General features: G+C 36.6%; 1 protein-coding gene across 1 annotated transcript; it reads left to right on the top strand.

The window, feature by feature from the left end:
- Window positions 1–4,997: 4,997 nt before the first annotated feature.
- On the top strand, window positions 4,998–12,888 carry LOC100706613 (myelin and lymphocyte protein). The gene is made up of 4 exons (XM_003438223.5): window positions 4,998–5,205; window positions 9,863–10,027; window positions 10,192–10,395; window positions 11,016–12,888. The coding sequence occupies exons 1-4, from the start codon at window positions 5,119–5,121 to the stop codon at window positions 11,088–11,090; spliced, it is 531 nt and encodes a 176-aa protein (XP_003438271.1). The 5' UTR covers window positions 4,998–5,118; the 3' UTR covers window positions 11,091–12,888.
- The last annotated feature ends 1,036 nt before the right edge of the window (window positions 12,889–13,924 follow it).

Below are 13,924 nucleotides of genomic sequence, written 5' to 3'. Positions count from 1 at the left end.
TCCTCTCTACTTTCAAGATTAGCCTCAAAACTTTCCTTTTTGATAAAGCATATAGGGTAACCTGAATCCTGCACTGGTTACAGTACAATAAGTCTGGGCTGTTATGACTTTCCCATGATGCACTGACTGTTTCTAGTTCACTCATGTTTTTCATTCTCTGTGTTACTGCCCCTCTCCCCTCACCTTAAACCAGTCGCAGCAGATAGCTGCCCCTCCCTGAGCCAGATTCTGCTGGAGGTTCCTTGCTGTTAAAAGGGACCACCAGTTGTTCTTGAGGACTTGGTACCCAATCTGAGAGTGTGAGCATGATTATACCTCTGCCCTGCCATAACATTTGTGTTGTACCTTGAAAATCTCTAGTTGTGACAGCACTTGCTTATTCTGAATGTTCGAACACTGAGGTACGAGTTGTTTCAATGTTAGTGTAGATGTTGGGTGTCAAAGAATCCATAGGTTCCGCATCTTTTTACATGTATCACCTTTTGCTGGGTTAGATTCGTAGTAGCACTCCACCAATTCCCTATTCTGATGCCTTGTCCACTTATAGCTTGTTCCAGTAGCCCACTTCTCATCAGTGTGCCCTGGTTCCTCAGCTTATGGGCAAAGGGCAGCATGGCTTCAGTTATGCGTCTCTTAATTATATTTTGAGTAAACCTGGGTAGCATGGGTGGACCTAGACTGGGGGCCCTTACTGGATGCATGCCCTTGGTCGGATTTAAATTCCTACCTATTGTTCTGAATATGGTAGTGTTGTACTTGGTATTTCTCAAGCTTCTCATGTTGCCACTTCTTCTTTTGTACTCCACTTGCTCAGTTTCTTCAGTTTATTTGAGGACATGTGACACACTGTGCCAGGCTAGGTTTTTTGAGCTAATAGTGCTTCGGGAATCACCTTGGTGCCAAAATACAATTTTATGCTTGTCAAACAGCATATTTATATCCTAGTTTTTTTTCTAATTAAAGAAAGAAATGGGAACCAATGATATTTTTTATGATACACAGCTAGTAGCAAAGTGCCAGTTAAAAAATCTGGTTCGTTGGTATGTGTAAACACAACACTGGTTTATCCTTGAGTGAAGTGCCTTTCAGGCTTGAGGGATTTATTTAGAAAACTTTAAATAAGGGTTAATTTCTGTGGATAATACTAATATGTATACTTTAATACTATAGTCATATATTTAAATATATTATTTAATATTATTGTTATTATTTAACCCTCAGCAGAATTATTTGTCCAAATAAAACTAAATAAAATATATTTTCTGTAAATGAAGAAGTGTTGGTGACGCCAAAAAAACAATAGAAGTTTCTGCTTCTTGTTCTTGCCTGGACAAAACAAACAGAACAGCATTTTTCTCTGTATGTCGGTTTGACTAGGACAGGGGTGGGCAATCTCAGTCCACGAGGGCCGGTGTCCCTGCAGGTTTTAGATCTCACCTTGGGTCAACACACCTGAATCACATGATTAGTTCGTTACCAGGCCTCTGGAGAACTTCAGGACATTTTGAGGAGCTAATTTAGCCATTTAAATCAGCTGTGTTGGTTCGAGGACACATCTAAAACCTGCAGGGACACCGGCCCTCGTGGACTGAGATTGCCCACCGCTGGACTAGGATCACATCACCATGGCAAAATCCTTGCTTCAGTTTCACTTGATAGTGTACCTGACCTTATGTTTTGTTGTTACACAGGAGCGTTTCCACACACATATTAGCTTTAGCAGAGGGTAACGGACAAATGGGTTGACAGAGGGTGTGTCAGCATCAGCAGAACAAAGCAAGTATCTGTCACTGAACGAGGGAACATGCATGTGGAAAGTTTGAAAGCTACTCTTACAGAGTGACTCGCCATTCAATATTAAAATTACATTTTAAACAGGAATCACAGAAGATACGTCACAAGAAAACAGACATTAATTTCAAAGCTTTTTTTCTAATTCATTGCTATGCAACTAGTTTGGAAAGTAGTAAATCAAAGTATAGTCAAGTAAAACGTGTTACTGAGGAGAGAGAAATTTATGCTGTTAATATTACAGGAAATTTGAAGTTGTACCCATGTTTTTTTTTTCCAGGAATTTCTAATCTTTAACTCAGAAATTCATCTTCCAAAGTTCCAAAGCACATATTAGGCACGTTATTGTTGTTGTGAAAATTTGTAGGCTGTCAGTTTCCAATGAAAACAAGCAACACCCTGAACCACTAGCTGTTTATTTATTAAGAAAGGTCTCCTTTTTTTGAGAAGCAGTAGTGGTTCAGTTTAGAGCCAAGTTATGAAAACCTTTATTTCTATTTTAAACTAGTGCTGTCAGCATTAATGTTGTTAAACGCGGTTAACGTCATTTTAACGAGATTAATGCTGACGGCACTATTTTAAACCTGTCCTTTTTTTGCATGCTGCTAACTTCAAATGTATAGGTATGAGGGGCAGTGTTTATTCATATGAAAAATGCTTCTGATTCAGTCAATCATGATCTTTTTTTGGATAAACTTTTCCTAGAATGCATTGATATGTTTTCCCTGCTATTTGTGCAATAGGGTGTGAAGTATGATTAGTCAGCACAGAGGGGTACCTCAGGGTTCCATCTAAGGACCCCTTCTTTTTAATAATCATACTGCTCTTTTCATGTGATTGCCTACAGCAATATGATGCTATCATCAAAGGCTTGTTTTTTACAAGTTTATAAATAAGTTGTATGGATTTAGATACAAAAATTTACATCCTTTGCAAACTTTGCTTAATATATCCTAATATTAAAATGCGAAGGCAGAATGTCAATCTTAAATTATCATTTAAGATCAGTAGATCAGAAATTTGAAATTTGGTATGTGCTGTTTGTGTATGGATTGATCTGAACTCACCTTTAAATTGCACTTTGATTATATCTTTAAAAAATGCTAATTTTTTTGTATTGCTCCACACATTTTTCTTTACACATAATCTTAGGCAGAGACTGGTCTCATGTTCTCCCTGTGCTCGTGTGCATTCTTGCCGGCTTCCTGCAACAGTCCAAAGACATGCTGTTAGTCGGGTTATCCCAATTTGTGATTCTAAATAGTCCATAGGTGAGAATGTATATGTGAATGGTTGTCTGTTGCTTACCCTTGTCACAGACTGGTGATCTGTTCAGGGTATACCCTGCCTCTTGCCCTATGGTAGCTGGGATAGGCTCCAGCCCACCTGCAACCCTGATCTGAATTATTACTAACACAGTGTATCAGAATTCTTTTAAAATTCTTCAGATATATTTAGGCTTCAGATTTTACAACTCAAAAAGATTATCCACCGTTAATCAATGTATCTATGATAGGAAGTAAAATTCATGGAAACACCCATGTGATGCACGTGTAGCAGTAATAATTTAAATTCATATGCTGTTAATATTCTTGTTATTTGTTATTTTGTGGCAACAAAACAGGTTTGGTGACTACAGACTGTGATTAAAAAAGGTGAAGGGTCTTGAGCTTGTCTCACACAAGATGTTTTGCATATGGTGAAGTGTTTTAATCCCTCATACTGGAAACCGTCACACTGTGTTTGACAGTTTGACTTGATGACACGCTCGGAAATGAAAGCACAAGGAGACCTATTTGTTCTCAATATATTGTAACTTCACAGTTTGTGGTTGTCACTTGAGTTAGTTGAAAGGATTCATATAAGTTTAATGACTTTAAAGAGTTAAAGGTGATGAAATTCACCTGCTAGAACCTCTAAGACTTAACCTACAGCAAATAATTATTACCTTGTTTTAAAGGGGGGAAAAAGAGGAAGAGGAACAAAAGTGCTGCACTCCAAAGTGCTGAAATGTTGCTAAGTGGAAACATATGATGTAACAGTTGATCAATTTAACTCCTGCCACTCCCAACTTCCCTGTTTCTTGCTGGTTGTTCTCATGTTTGTTCTCTTGTTCTCTTGTTTCATTTCAGACCTCTTCATCTATCTGTGCGTTTGATCCTTTAAGTCTCCATTCTTTCCTGTTCAGACTCATGTGCACTTTATGTTAACAAACCAAACAAAACTTCAGTCTGTGCATTCCTCACCCAGTCTTTTAGACCGAAACTTCTGCAGTTTCAGCAGACAGCTAATAAAAGACGCTAGTTTAAGAGAAATGCATTTCAGTCCTACACAAACACATTAAGACACAAAGTCAAAAGCAAACATTAACTTGGTTGTCAGTGACTATATGATTAACAGGGCAGGCATATAAAATGGCATCAGAGCCTTAAAAAATCTTTCACATAAAAAATCAACTCACATGTCGATTGACTTTCATGTCTAATGCACTTGGTAATGAGCTTCCAAGCATCATGCCCAAATGCTTTATGCTTATGTATATTCTGTAATCCCAGTCTGGCTGCAAGATTTTGACCTCCACCTATACTGTGTGGAGGTCAGAACAGCTTTTTCTTCTTAAACAGTGAATTGTCTTGTTTGTATGTTTGGTGTTGTTGTGACGCTGCAGAATTAATTTGGAACCCATTTGATGGTTTGAGGCTGATCAGATAGCTGGATAAGAGTTTATTTTAATATTACCTACAGCAGTTAAAAATTGTATTGCAAGTATAAAGTGATTATAGATAGAAGCAGCAACCATGTCACCAACTGGCTCGGGAAGCCTCAGCATTTGCATTTGGCTCCCACTGTGTGGTTTTTTTTTTTAAAATGAAGTGATCATATTTCAGTGAGAGCTGGAGTAAAGCGGGCATTACTCTAACGTTCAGCTGAATCTCCTTTTATATCCAGAACAGTGCTTAGAGTTGCTTCAACATCCCTTTTTGTGTGCATGTAAACAGATTGGAACTATTAATAGAGAATCATCAACAAATACCACAGAAATGGAGGCTCACACATAAAAACTGCACAGAGCACCACACACGTGCAAAGAGGGTCGTAATACATCATCCTGCTGCATAAACAAAACCAAAAAAAAAAAAAAAACTTCCTGTCAAACTGGTAGTTTGAGCAGTAGGAATGGATGGGGAGGTGGAGTAGAGGAGAAATAGAGGGAGGTGCAGCAGGAAAAACAAGAGAGAAAGACAGTGTTTAAAGGGACCTTAAAACAGGTTACACGTCTCATTCTCTAAGAAACCCCATACGTATTTGCACACTGTGTTTTGGACTATGGCTTCCACCACCTCAGGTGATGCTCTGCCATCAGGCGGAAGGATCTTCACCAGTTTTCCTGACATATTCTTCATCCCCGAGTTTGTGAGTTTCTTGTTTTGTAATTTGTGTTGTTAGGAGGGATGTGTTACTTTTCCATGTTGAGTTTTACCCTCTTTCTTGGTTCAGACATGTCTTCTTTTTGCACTGACAGCCTTTTCTCTTATTCTCTTTCATATGTCTGTTTAATTTCCTTATGTCATTCCTTATTCAATCAGGTCAACATCATTAAAAGTAACATCTTGTTCTCCTCATTTCTCTGTTGAGGCAAGTTTCCATTCTGATAAGAATTTTTCTCTTGTCTTGTTTTGCTGGTCAGCTGGAACCAGAGTTTGATAAGTGAAGTTCACGCATCAAAAGCAGCCCTTTTGGTGAAAATAATTTGTTTCCATAGCAACAGAAAAACCCTAAATATCAAATAAAACATACATTTTATTTGTCAGAAAACATCTGTGATGCAGTAGCCATTTTGCAATAACATATGTACTCTCAAAAGCAATTTATTAGAAATTGTAGTGCACACTAATCAGCCATTAGTTCTACTTTTATATCCTCAAAATGAATAAAATATATTTGTGCAGTTTGCACAATACTTCAGTTGTCGCTGGCATCCTCACTTTCACTTTCACCATGATTTTCCTCTATGATCATGGATATAACAGGTGATGATTGACTGGACTGTATTATATTGAAAAGTGAAAAGTGAACATTATTAAGCTTTGATCTTTTTCAATCCACAAATTTTTTTTTTTCAGTATTAACTCTGAGCTGTTAATGAAGAAGGACTGATATTTAAAAATATGTATCTCTTAAATTTATGCTAAAAAAAAGTTTGCACAATATCTTTAAACCTGCGCAACAGCTTTAACTTTAAATGTGAGAGTGCAGGGATACAGTAGGTATTAGTACTTCTTATTTGTTCATAATGTCATATAGACACGTTTTGTTAGCTAAAACATTCTCTATATTGCTCAAACCACAAAGAAAAAACATTGTATTCTGTGACATTTTAGAATTAAAGCAAACAAGTTGTCACCTTTTTTCTGCATGCATGCCCCTCATTAAAATAGCACTAAAGCTATAAATACCAAACCCAAACTTTATCTTTACGTTTTCTTTTGATGCATACAACACACAAGATTAAATCTGCATGACACAAGTGGAAAGGCCCCTGTAACCCTTAGATTTAAGTGCAGTGAAGTGTATATCAAAGCAGTCATAAACCCTCATGGATTACTGGATAGCTTTCACTTTTCATGAAACATTATGCTTCACAAGCCTGATGAAGGCCACAAGCAGTAACGCGTTGGTCAGTTATTAAAGTTGTACCTTTTTACTTTTAAGTGTTGCTGGAGTTCCTGCGTTGTTAGTTTCTCATCCTCTCTATGCACCTTGGAAGTATTTGAAGTTGTGCCAGAAATTTTTGCTGCTGCACAGGAATGGAAATCTACTGATAAAGTTGACCTACTCTTCTTGTCAGTGTAAATTAAACTGATCACGGATACAAAAAGACAAATGAGGGTGAGTTTGGCTTAGTTTTTGGCAACCATTCAAAGTCATTTTCCTGGAATTACTGTGTACTGTGTGGGACTGTGGGGAAAAAAAAGAAACGCTAGAGAAAAAAACACCTGCACAAGGCAAGCAATGGCAATAAAGTGAAGGAATGAAGTGAAAATTTTCTCAACAGTTAAGATGCTTGATGTTTTTAACATTTTTGAATTGAAACTGTACTTAAACCTACATTCACAAGCAGGGATCACACTTCACTGGACAGTGTTTATTGATAGAAAATGGCGGACAGAGTAAGCAAAGTTGTCGATTTGGTGAATGCCTCAGGGCCCTCTGGGCAGGGAATACTCTTGGTATCGACGTGAGAAGTAAGAAGTAAGGAACTGGGAGGGTGGGGCACAGAAATAAGAACAAACTGCAAGTAGGGCAGGAGGACATTTGGCGATATATGAGTGGAAGGGGAGTGTGTGAGGTGTGGTCCCGTTACTGAAATTCAGATAAATTGTGCCTCAAAGACTCAAAGCTAACTTACCATCACGCACAAACATATTTAACAATAGTTTTCAGCTTGAAGCTTGGTTATTTCAATTAATCACTGAAACCATAAACTCAGACCACATGGCCTGTTGTAGGATCCATGTCCAGCTGATTTAAAGGTATACTCCACAAACGCTTTCAACAGCCTCGTTGGCATGAAACAGCAGTTATATTGAGTCTAGACTGACAACAATGGATTTCAGTTTCGATTCAGTCACGGCAACACATTTGTCACAACAGATATAGATGCTATACCTGATTTAGGTTTAGCCAGGTTTAGCCAGCCACCCATTCAGGTGTGCATGCTGTGCTGTGAAAAAGCATTTTTCACACTTAAAGACTTCAGATGATCAAACAAATTTTAATATTAGTCAAAGTTTTGAAATAATGATTTCATTTATTAAGGGACTAAATCTATCCAAACCTACCTCGCCCTGTACGACCAAACAATTTTATCACATTAAAGATGGAAAAAAGTTGATAAAAATTATGAGGTCGCTGTACAGACAAGTGAACCTAGGTTTAGTCTTCACACTGACTTAAATGCTCTATTATAAACATTTTTCCTATTTTGGTTTGTTTGTTTGTTGTTTTTGGTTTTGTTTTGTTTGTTTTCAGTCAGAGTGAACAGTCAAGCTTTGATTGTGAGCACAGAAGCCCCACCCACCTGTTTTTTTTGCATATATTTTTGCATAAATTTGTATATTCATGGTGTGTTCCCTTTTACCTGGAATGGATCTGAAAAGGATAAGGTTGCCCTGTGTGGTTTTAGATGAGATAAGCTGCGATAAGGCTTAAGCAATATTTGTCCATATATTAAAACAATGTTTGTATGTAGAAGCACAGTAACAGACTCCTGCTCCTATTGTTTGCTACTCTCTGTTCTCCATTTCCTTCATGATTAACTGTCAGAAATTTCTTTAAAGAGAGTTTCACCTATTAAAGGTTTAAAGAAAAAAACAGGCAGTTATTACATCACAATTTGACAATAAAAAAAAAATCTGACATTGTACAAATAAGATTGACAAGTAGTAAAATAACTGCATTTAAAAAAATGAAATCATGAATGTTGTGTATTCTTTATTCATCTTTTTACTCTTTTTTGTGATGTGGATCCTTTAAACAACAACTGACAATGACAGCTAAGAAGCATTCTAACATACTTCAAGTGGCCACCAAGACCAGAAAAGCGCTACATAAATGGAAGTAAATGCAGTTATTTTTATTTATTTTACTTGGAGGAGACATTTCTCACTTTTAATATACTTACAAGGACCATTTGAGATGAATGAGCAGAGTAGAGCAATGTTTGCCTGTCACAGTTTTTAATCCAGGACATTGCATGTTCTTCATGGGCATTGACTAAAAAAATACATTGATTAGGAATAACACTGTTCATAACTCCCTGTGTTTGCACAGCTGACTGAACATGATTTTGTTGTTTTTTATGGGAAGCATTATTATTTTAGTTCTTATTATTTTTATTACGTTATACCTAACTAACCTAACTAGACAGCTTGAGGAGACTTGACCAGTTCTGAATAGAAACAGACCTGTTTCAGATTCCTTTAAGTAGCGTTTTAGCTGAAAAACCAGAAGATTAAATAAGTGATGGAGAATGTTCATTTTAGATTTTTACCTAAAATAAATTGACTAAATTTCTCTTGGGTATCTACTATTAATGAAATAGTAAAAATTATTACAGATATCCTCCCAAAATACTCATCTGAGAAGAAGTATAAAACTGAAAAATACTTTTGTTTTATCTCCCAGAAGATATGATATGCTACTGAGCTATTGAGAAGCAGAAGGGCTTTTTTGTTGTTGGCACTTGTGGAAAATTTCCTCACTAGAACACCAAGATGCCAGTTGAATGAGCCTCAGCTGCCGTTTCCTCTAACTCTGCTCCTGCGCACCTGATACTTGAAGGTTTGATGCTGATTGGCTTGAAGACTGAATTCAATTTAAAGACAGGATAAAAACAGATATTTCCCATAGCAAACATGTTCACCTGTCCTAGTGTGAAAGCAGAAGTTTATTCCTAGAGTGTCTTGGAGTGTGTCTCAGAAAGCCATCAGGACCTTGAAACTGAATGTGCTAAATAAAATGTAGAAATGTTATTGTTCACACCTGAGCTTTCCTACATTAGCGTCCTTCTGTGAAGGTGGTCTAACGTGACATAGTCAAAAATTTCTGTTGCATGTTAAAAAAAAGGAATGACAATGAATAAAAATGTTTCACCTGCGCACACTATCTGTGACCTATGGTAAAGCATTTTAATGTGCCTCTTATCAAGGAACAAATGGTGGGAGGTTCATGCTCCATCTAAATACCAAACACTCTTTCAAGCGTAATGTTTGCCAAAGGAGGAGACATAAAGACTGAGGCAATACACCCAAGTGTGACAACATGGCCATTATGTGTGTTTGTGCGACCAAGCCTTAGTTTAAAGGGCACTGTACCAATTTACATGAAGCTCTGAATAACCTTTCAGAGGGCTGGAAAATAGCATAAAGCTTACACTCAACACTATAAATTTCTAATAAAAAACTTTACAAAGTGGGTGTGTAGAATTTCCTCTCTGTGGAAATCAAGCCACTGAATTGCAATATCATTAATCATTGTCTCTTTTCCCCTCCTCTGTGTGACCCTGCAGGTGTTTGGTGGTTTGGTGTGGATCCTGGTGGCATCGGCTAAAGTTGATCCGGCTAACCCTCTGGGCTGGGTGATGTTTGTGTCTATCTTCTGCTTCATAATGACGACACTCTGGTTCTTCATCTTCCTCTGCGGAAAAAATCAGAGCAGCATCTGGCCAGCACTGGTTAGACACTCCCACTGACTGATTAATAGCCTAATTAGATAAACAGTTAATAGTGGATAGATGAAGTAAATGGGCAACATGGTGGCACGGTGGTTAGTACTGTTGCCGCAGGTGTCATTTTAAATTTCCTTCTTCTTCTTTTTTCTCTATATTTCATTTTGCAGGATGCAGGCTATCATTTTGTGGCCGTGGTTTTCTTCCTCAGTGCATCAGTGGATCTGGCCTATGTTACCTATGGGATTGGTGAATTGTATAAAAGTCTATCAGGTCCATCCTTTGTACCAGTTGCGCCAGTTCTAATACCACTTCCGGCAGTTCAAAACATTGATGAATATCTCAAAATATACCGACTGTACATTTCTGCAGTGGTAGGTAAAACACATACATTTATTGTTCAAAACGTTAAGGGAACTCTCAGATCATGAAGAATGAGATATCCAAATTAAAAATCTGTATTGACATACATTTTATAATTTGTCATTTAAAACTTGTAAAATTGTTCCCCAATTTATTTATTTATTTATGTATGTTTTTTGAGCAGCATATAAAATAAGTAAAGTTCTTCTATAATAAATTAATTGCTTGATGGTAATATTATATCATTATTTACTAAAATAAGTGGAAATAGCTTATACGAATCTTGTTCTTGTATTTCTGATAATATCACGTAATTCTTGACAATTTTAGCACAACATGTTGAAATTATCCAACTCTTTTGGTAGTTTTAAAAGTAGTTGTAAAAGAATACAGCTTTAAAATGTTTTAACGATGCAAATTGTTAAGCAGTACAAATGTACATGTGTAAACATTTCTCTTATGTCAAGGAATTGAAAATGTAATTATAGAAGATACTGAAAATATGCAAGTAAAGTATATGTGTCGCAAATTTTAATGATACTGCTAAATTAAAATCTCTAAAGTGGTCCAAAGTCTTGTACCTCAAAGTGACCATCTGCATCATCCATCTGTGTTTCTGTGTGTTTTTTAGGTGATGTCCTATGTGGCCACTCTTCTCTACTTCCTCCATGCCATATTCTCTGCCATTCGATGGAAGAGGTCCTAAAAAAGTCGCCAGCAAGCAAAAACGAATAATCACATAGCTTTCACAAACACATTGAGTTTTTTAGCAAAATTATTTTTACTTTCATGTTACTTTTTGTGCATTTCTTATGAATCAATATGCCCAAACATCAAATTCATGAAAAAGTGGAAAACACACTAAAACAAAAATTGCATTATCACATTAGCCTACCTCAGAATTTTCAATGTTGTTTTTGAGAATCCATCCAGAAGTGAGAATTTGCTTTCTAGTTTTCAGAATTAAATGTTGTTTAAAGAAGATGGGTGAGTATAAATAACTAATGAAATTACTAATCTAAACAGAAGCAGGAATGATATTATCATAACGTTTGATGTATTTTCACTGTAACTTTCAATCGTATATGATTTAAAAGCTCAGTTCACAAATTTTATTACACACACACAAAAAAACACAAATGCATTTTTTAAAACTCAAGAAATGTCCTAAGTTTCTTTAAATATATTTTTGAGACATTTCAAGAAAAAAAGATGTTTCTGTAAGTAAACCACATCTTTCTAGTAGGATGACCTAATATGATAGCTGACATTTCAATATTTGCTATATATCTGTTTTGCCTAAATTAGATAGTAGAGAGAGGAAGGGACAAAAGGGGAAAGACATACAGCCTTAGGCTAGAGTTTAATAGAACTGCATTTAACCTTGTGGCATACAGTCACCTGTTCATCGTGTGAGCTAAACCAGCACCACAGCATTTAAATATTTCCAACGTTTATCACACGACTTACTTCTACAACTTGACACAGTTAGACTTTTAGTTTGTTCTCACTAAAAATGGAAGCAGGAAAAGCAGGAGGATTGTGACTTTAGTTCCTACAGAAGACAAGCTCAACGATAAATGGAATGGGTCCTATATTTCATCTGTTGCGACTTGATGGCCCAAGCTAAAATAATGATCACATTGATGGTGATCTACCCTCTTATTCAGCTAAAGTGAGAGCCGCTACAAGGGTATGATTGGACTGACACTAGAGGCATCGTCAGGGCCACATTTCACCTGCTGACAGATGCATGTGTTGTTGTCTATAGTTGACTGTGTTTACAATGTTACATTCTCTTTTGTGATACAGGGATCAGCAACACTTGAGTTTTATTTAGATAGATATATTAATTTTTTTTCTTTGCTGTGTTCTTATTTCTTTCAGTCATAGAGTGATGTAGCAGTTACCTGCAGTGTAGCTTTGCAGTGTAACCACTATTAGAGCTTCATTTCTGTAAAGGAGGTAACACTTCCACAGGCATTAAAACATTTACAGCAAAATACGAACAATATAGCTGTCCATTCATTTTTCACTTCTGATCTTTATCTACATAGCTACGCAGCTAACTGTTCCTAACTGTAACCTAACTGGCATGACCAATGAGTTAATTAAAGTATAAATTCATCTTTAACTTAGTCCATATTTGAAATGGTCTCAAGAGGAATTTTACTTTTAACAAATTTACTTTAAATGTATTTTTTAAAGCTTTGTACCTGAAACCTGAAACTCAGACTATGCCAAACACTTGATTTGTGATTGGAATATCCTTCAATTCCCTCCATGTTTCACTCCGTGGTTTTAGAATGAATGAAGAAAACTCCTTGCTGACAGCCTTTTAAACCAACTTTAATACACTAGATTTAGTGCCTTTTTCAAAGGCTTGGTGTTTATGCATGGCATGGCTGGCTATTTGAAATATGATAATGTAAATGTCTAGATGATTCACTTCACACTTTTGTATTGGAATCTCCATTGTGAAATAAAGGAATTGGACATTGGAACATTATGTGTTTTGTTTGTTGAGGGTGTCAACATTAGCAAAGACTGACAGCATGTCATGCAGTGAATCAGAGATCACATGTTGTGGGAGAAAATAAGCAGCGTCAGTTTCATTGTTTTCATTGTTTTGAACAATGAAATACTATGTAACAACAGACATGAGCTGTCAGGTAAATCTTCTAATTGCACAGTGATAAAGAAGATAACAAATTATCTCTCTAAAAAACAAACAAAAACTTATACAATCCCAATTTGACTTGACTGATTAAAACTACAGGCCGGTGAAGATTGTCCAATCAAATGGTGTAAAATACAGATTTAATACAGATGTAAATGTTCTAAGAAAATTTATACCAGTTGTACCCTTTATAAAATATAATAAGGAGTCAGTGAACCATCCCATTGGTTTATTGTTCTCCCTTTATGACTCACCTACATAATAAAATAGAGTAAGGTGAGTGTTTTTAGTATTACACACCATCGGGAAATATGCTTTTGAAGTTAGCAGTAAAATGGTGCCTGATAAAGAGACACTGGATGTTGTAATTTAACTAACACTGTATTCCAATATTACATTTTGCTCTATTTAAAAATGGTCCCTTGCGTGGGACTGCTATAATGTTATTGGCCTCTTTGTTACTGTGGGTGAACATAAATAACCAATCAATCTGTCACATGGCAGCATCTCAGTGCATTCAGGATCGTATCTATAGGCAACGACCTGCTGAAGTTCACACTGAGCATCAGAAATGGGGACAAAAGGTTATTTAACTGACTTTGAGGGCTGTTGGTGCCAGATGGCTTGGTCTGAGTATCTCAGAAACTGCTGACCTGTTGGGATTTTCCAGAGGTCAGAGAAGAACAGCCGGACTGCTTTGAGCTGATGTAACAGAAACTCAATTCCTAGAAAAATATCCAATGTTAGCAGTTAAATGCTCCACCACCAGCTAGTTGCAAACAAAGTTTTTTGTTTGCCTACTGTTGTTGGGAACCAATACCAGGGGTGGTAACGAGGTAGAACACTAAAACTTTGAGCCC

The sequence above is a fragment of the Oreochromis niloticus genome, linkage group LG13 (assembly GCF_001858045.2).
Source record: "Oreochromis niloticus isolate F11D_XX linkage group LG13, O_niloticus_UMD_NMBU, whole genome shotgun sequence".
NCBI lineage: Eukaryota > Metazoa > Chordata > Actinopteri > Cichliformes > Cichlidae > Oreochromis > Oreochromis niloticus.
The sequence above is the reverse complement of the archived record's forward strand: the minus strand, read 5'-3'. Positions and strand labels throughout refer to the sequence as shown.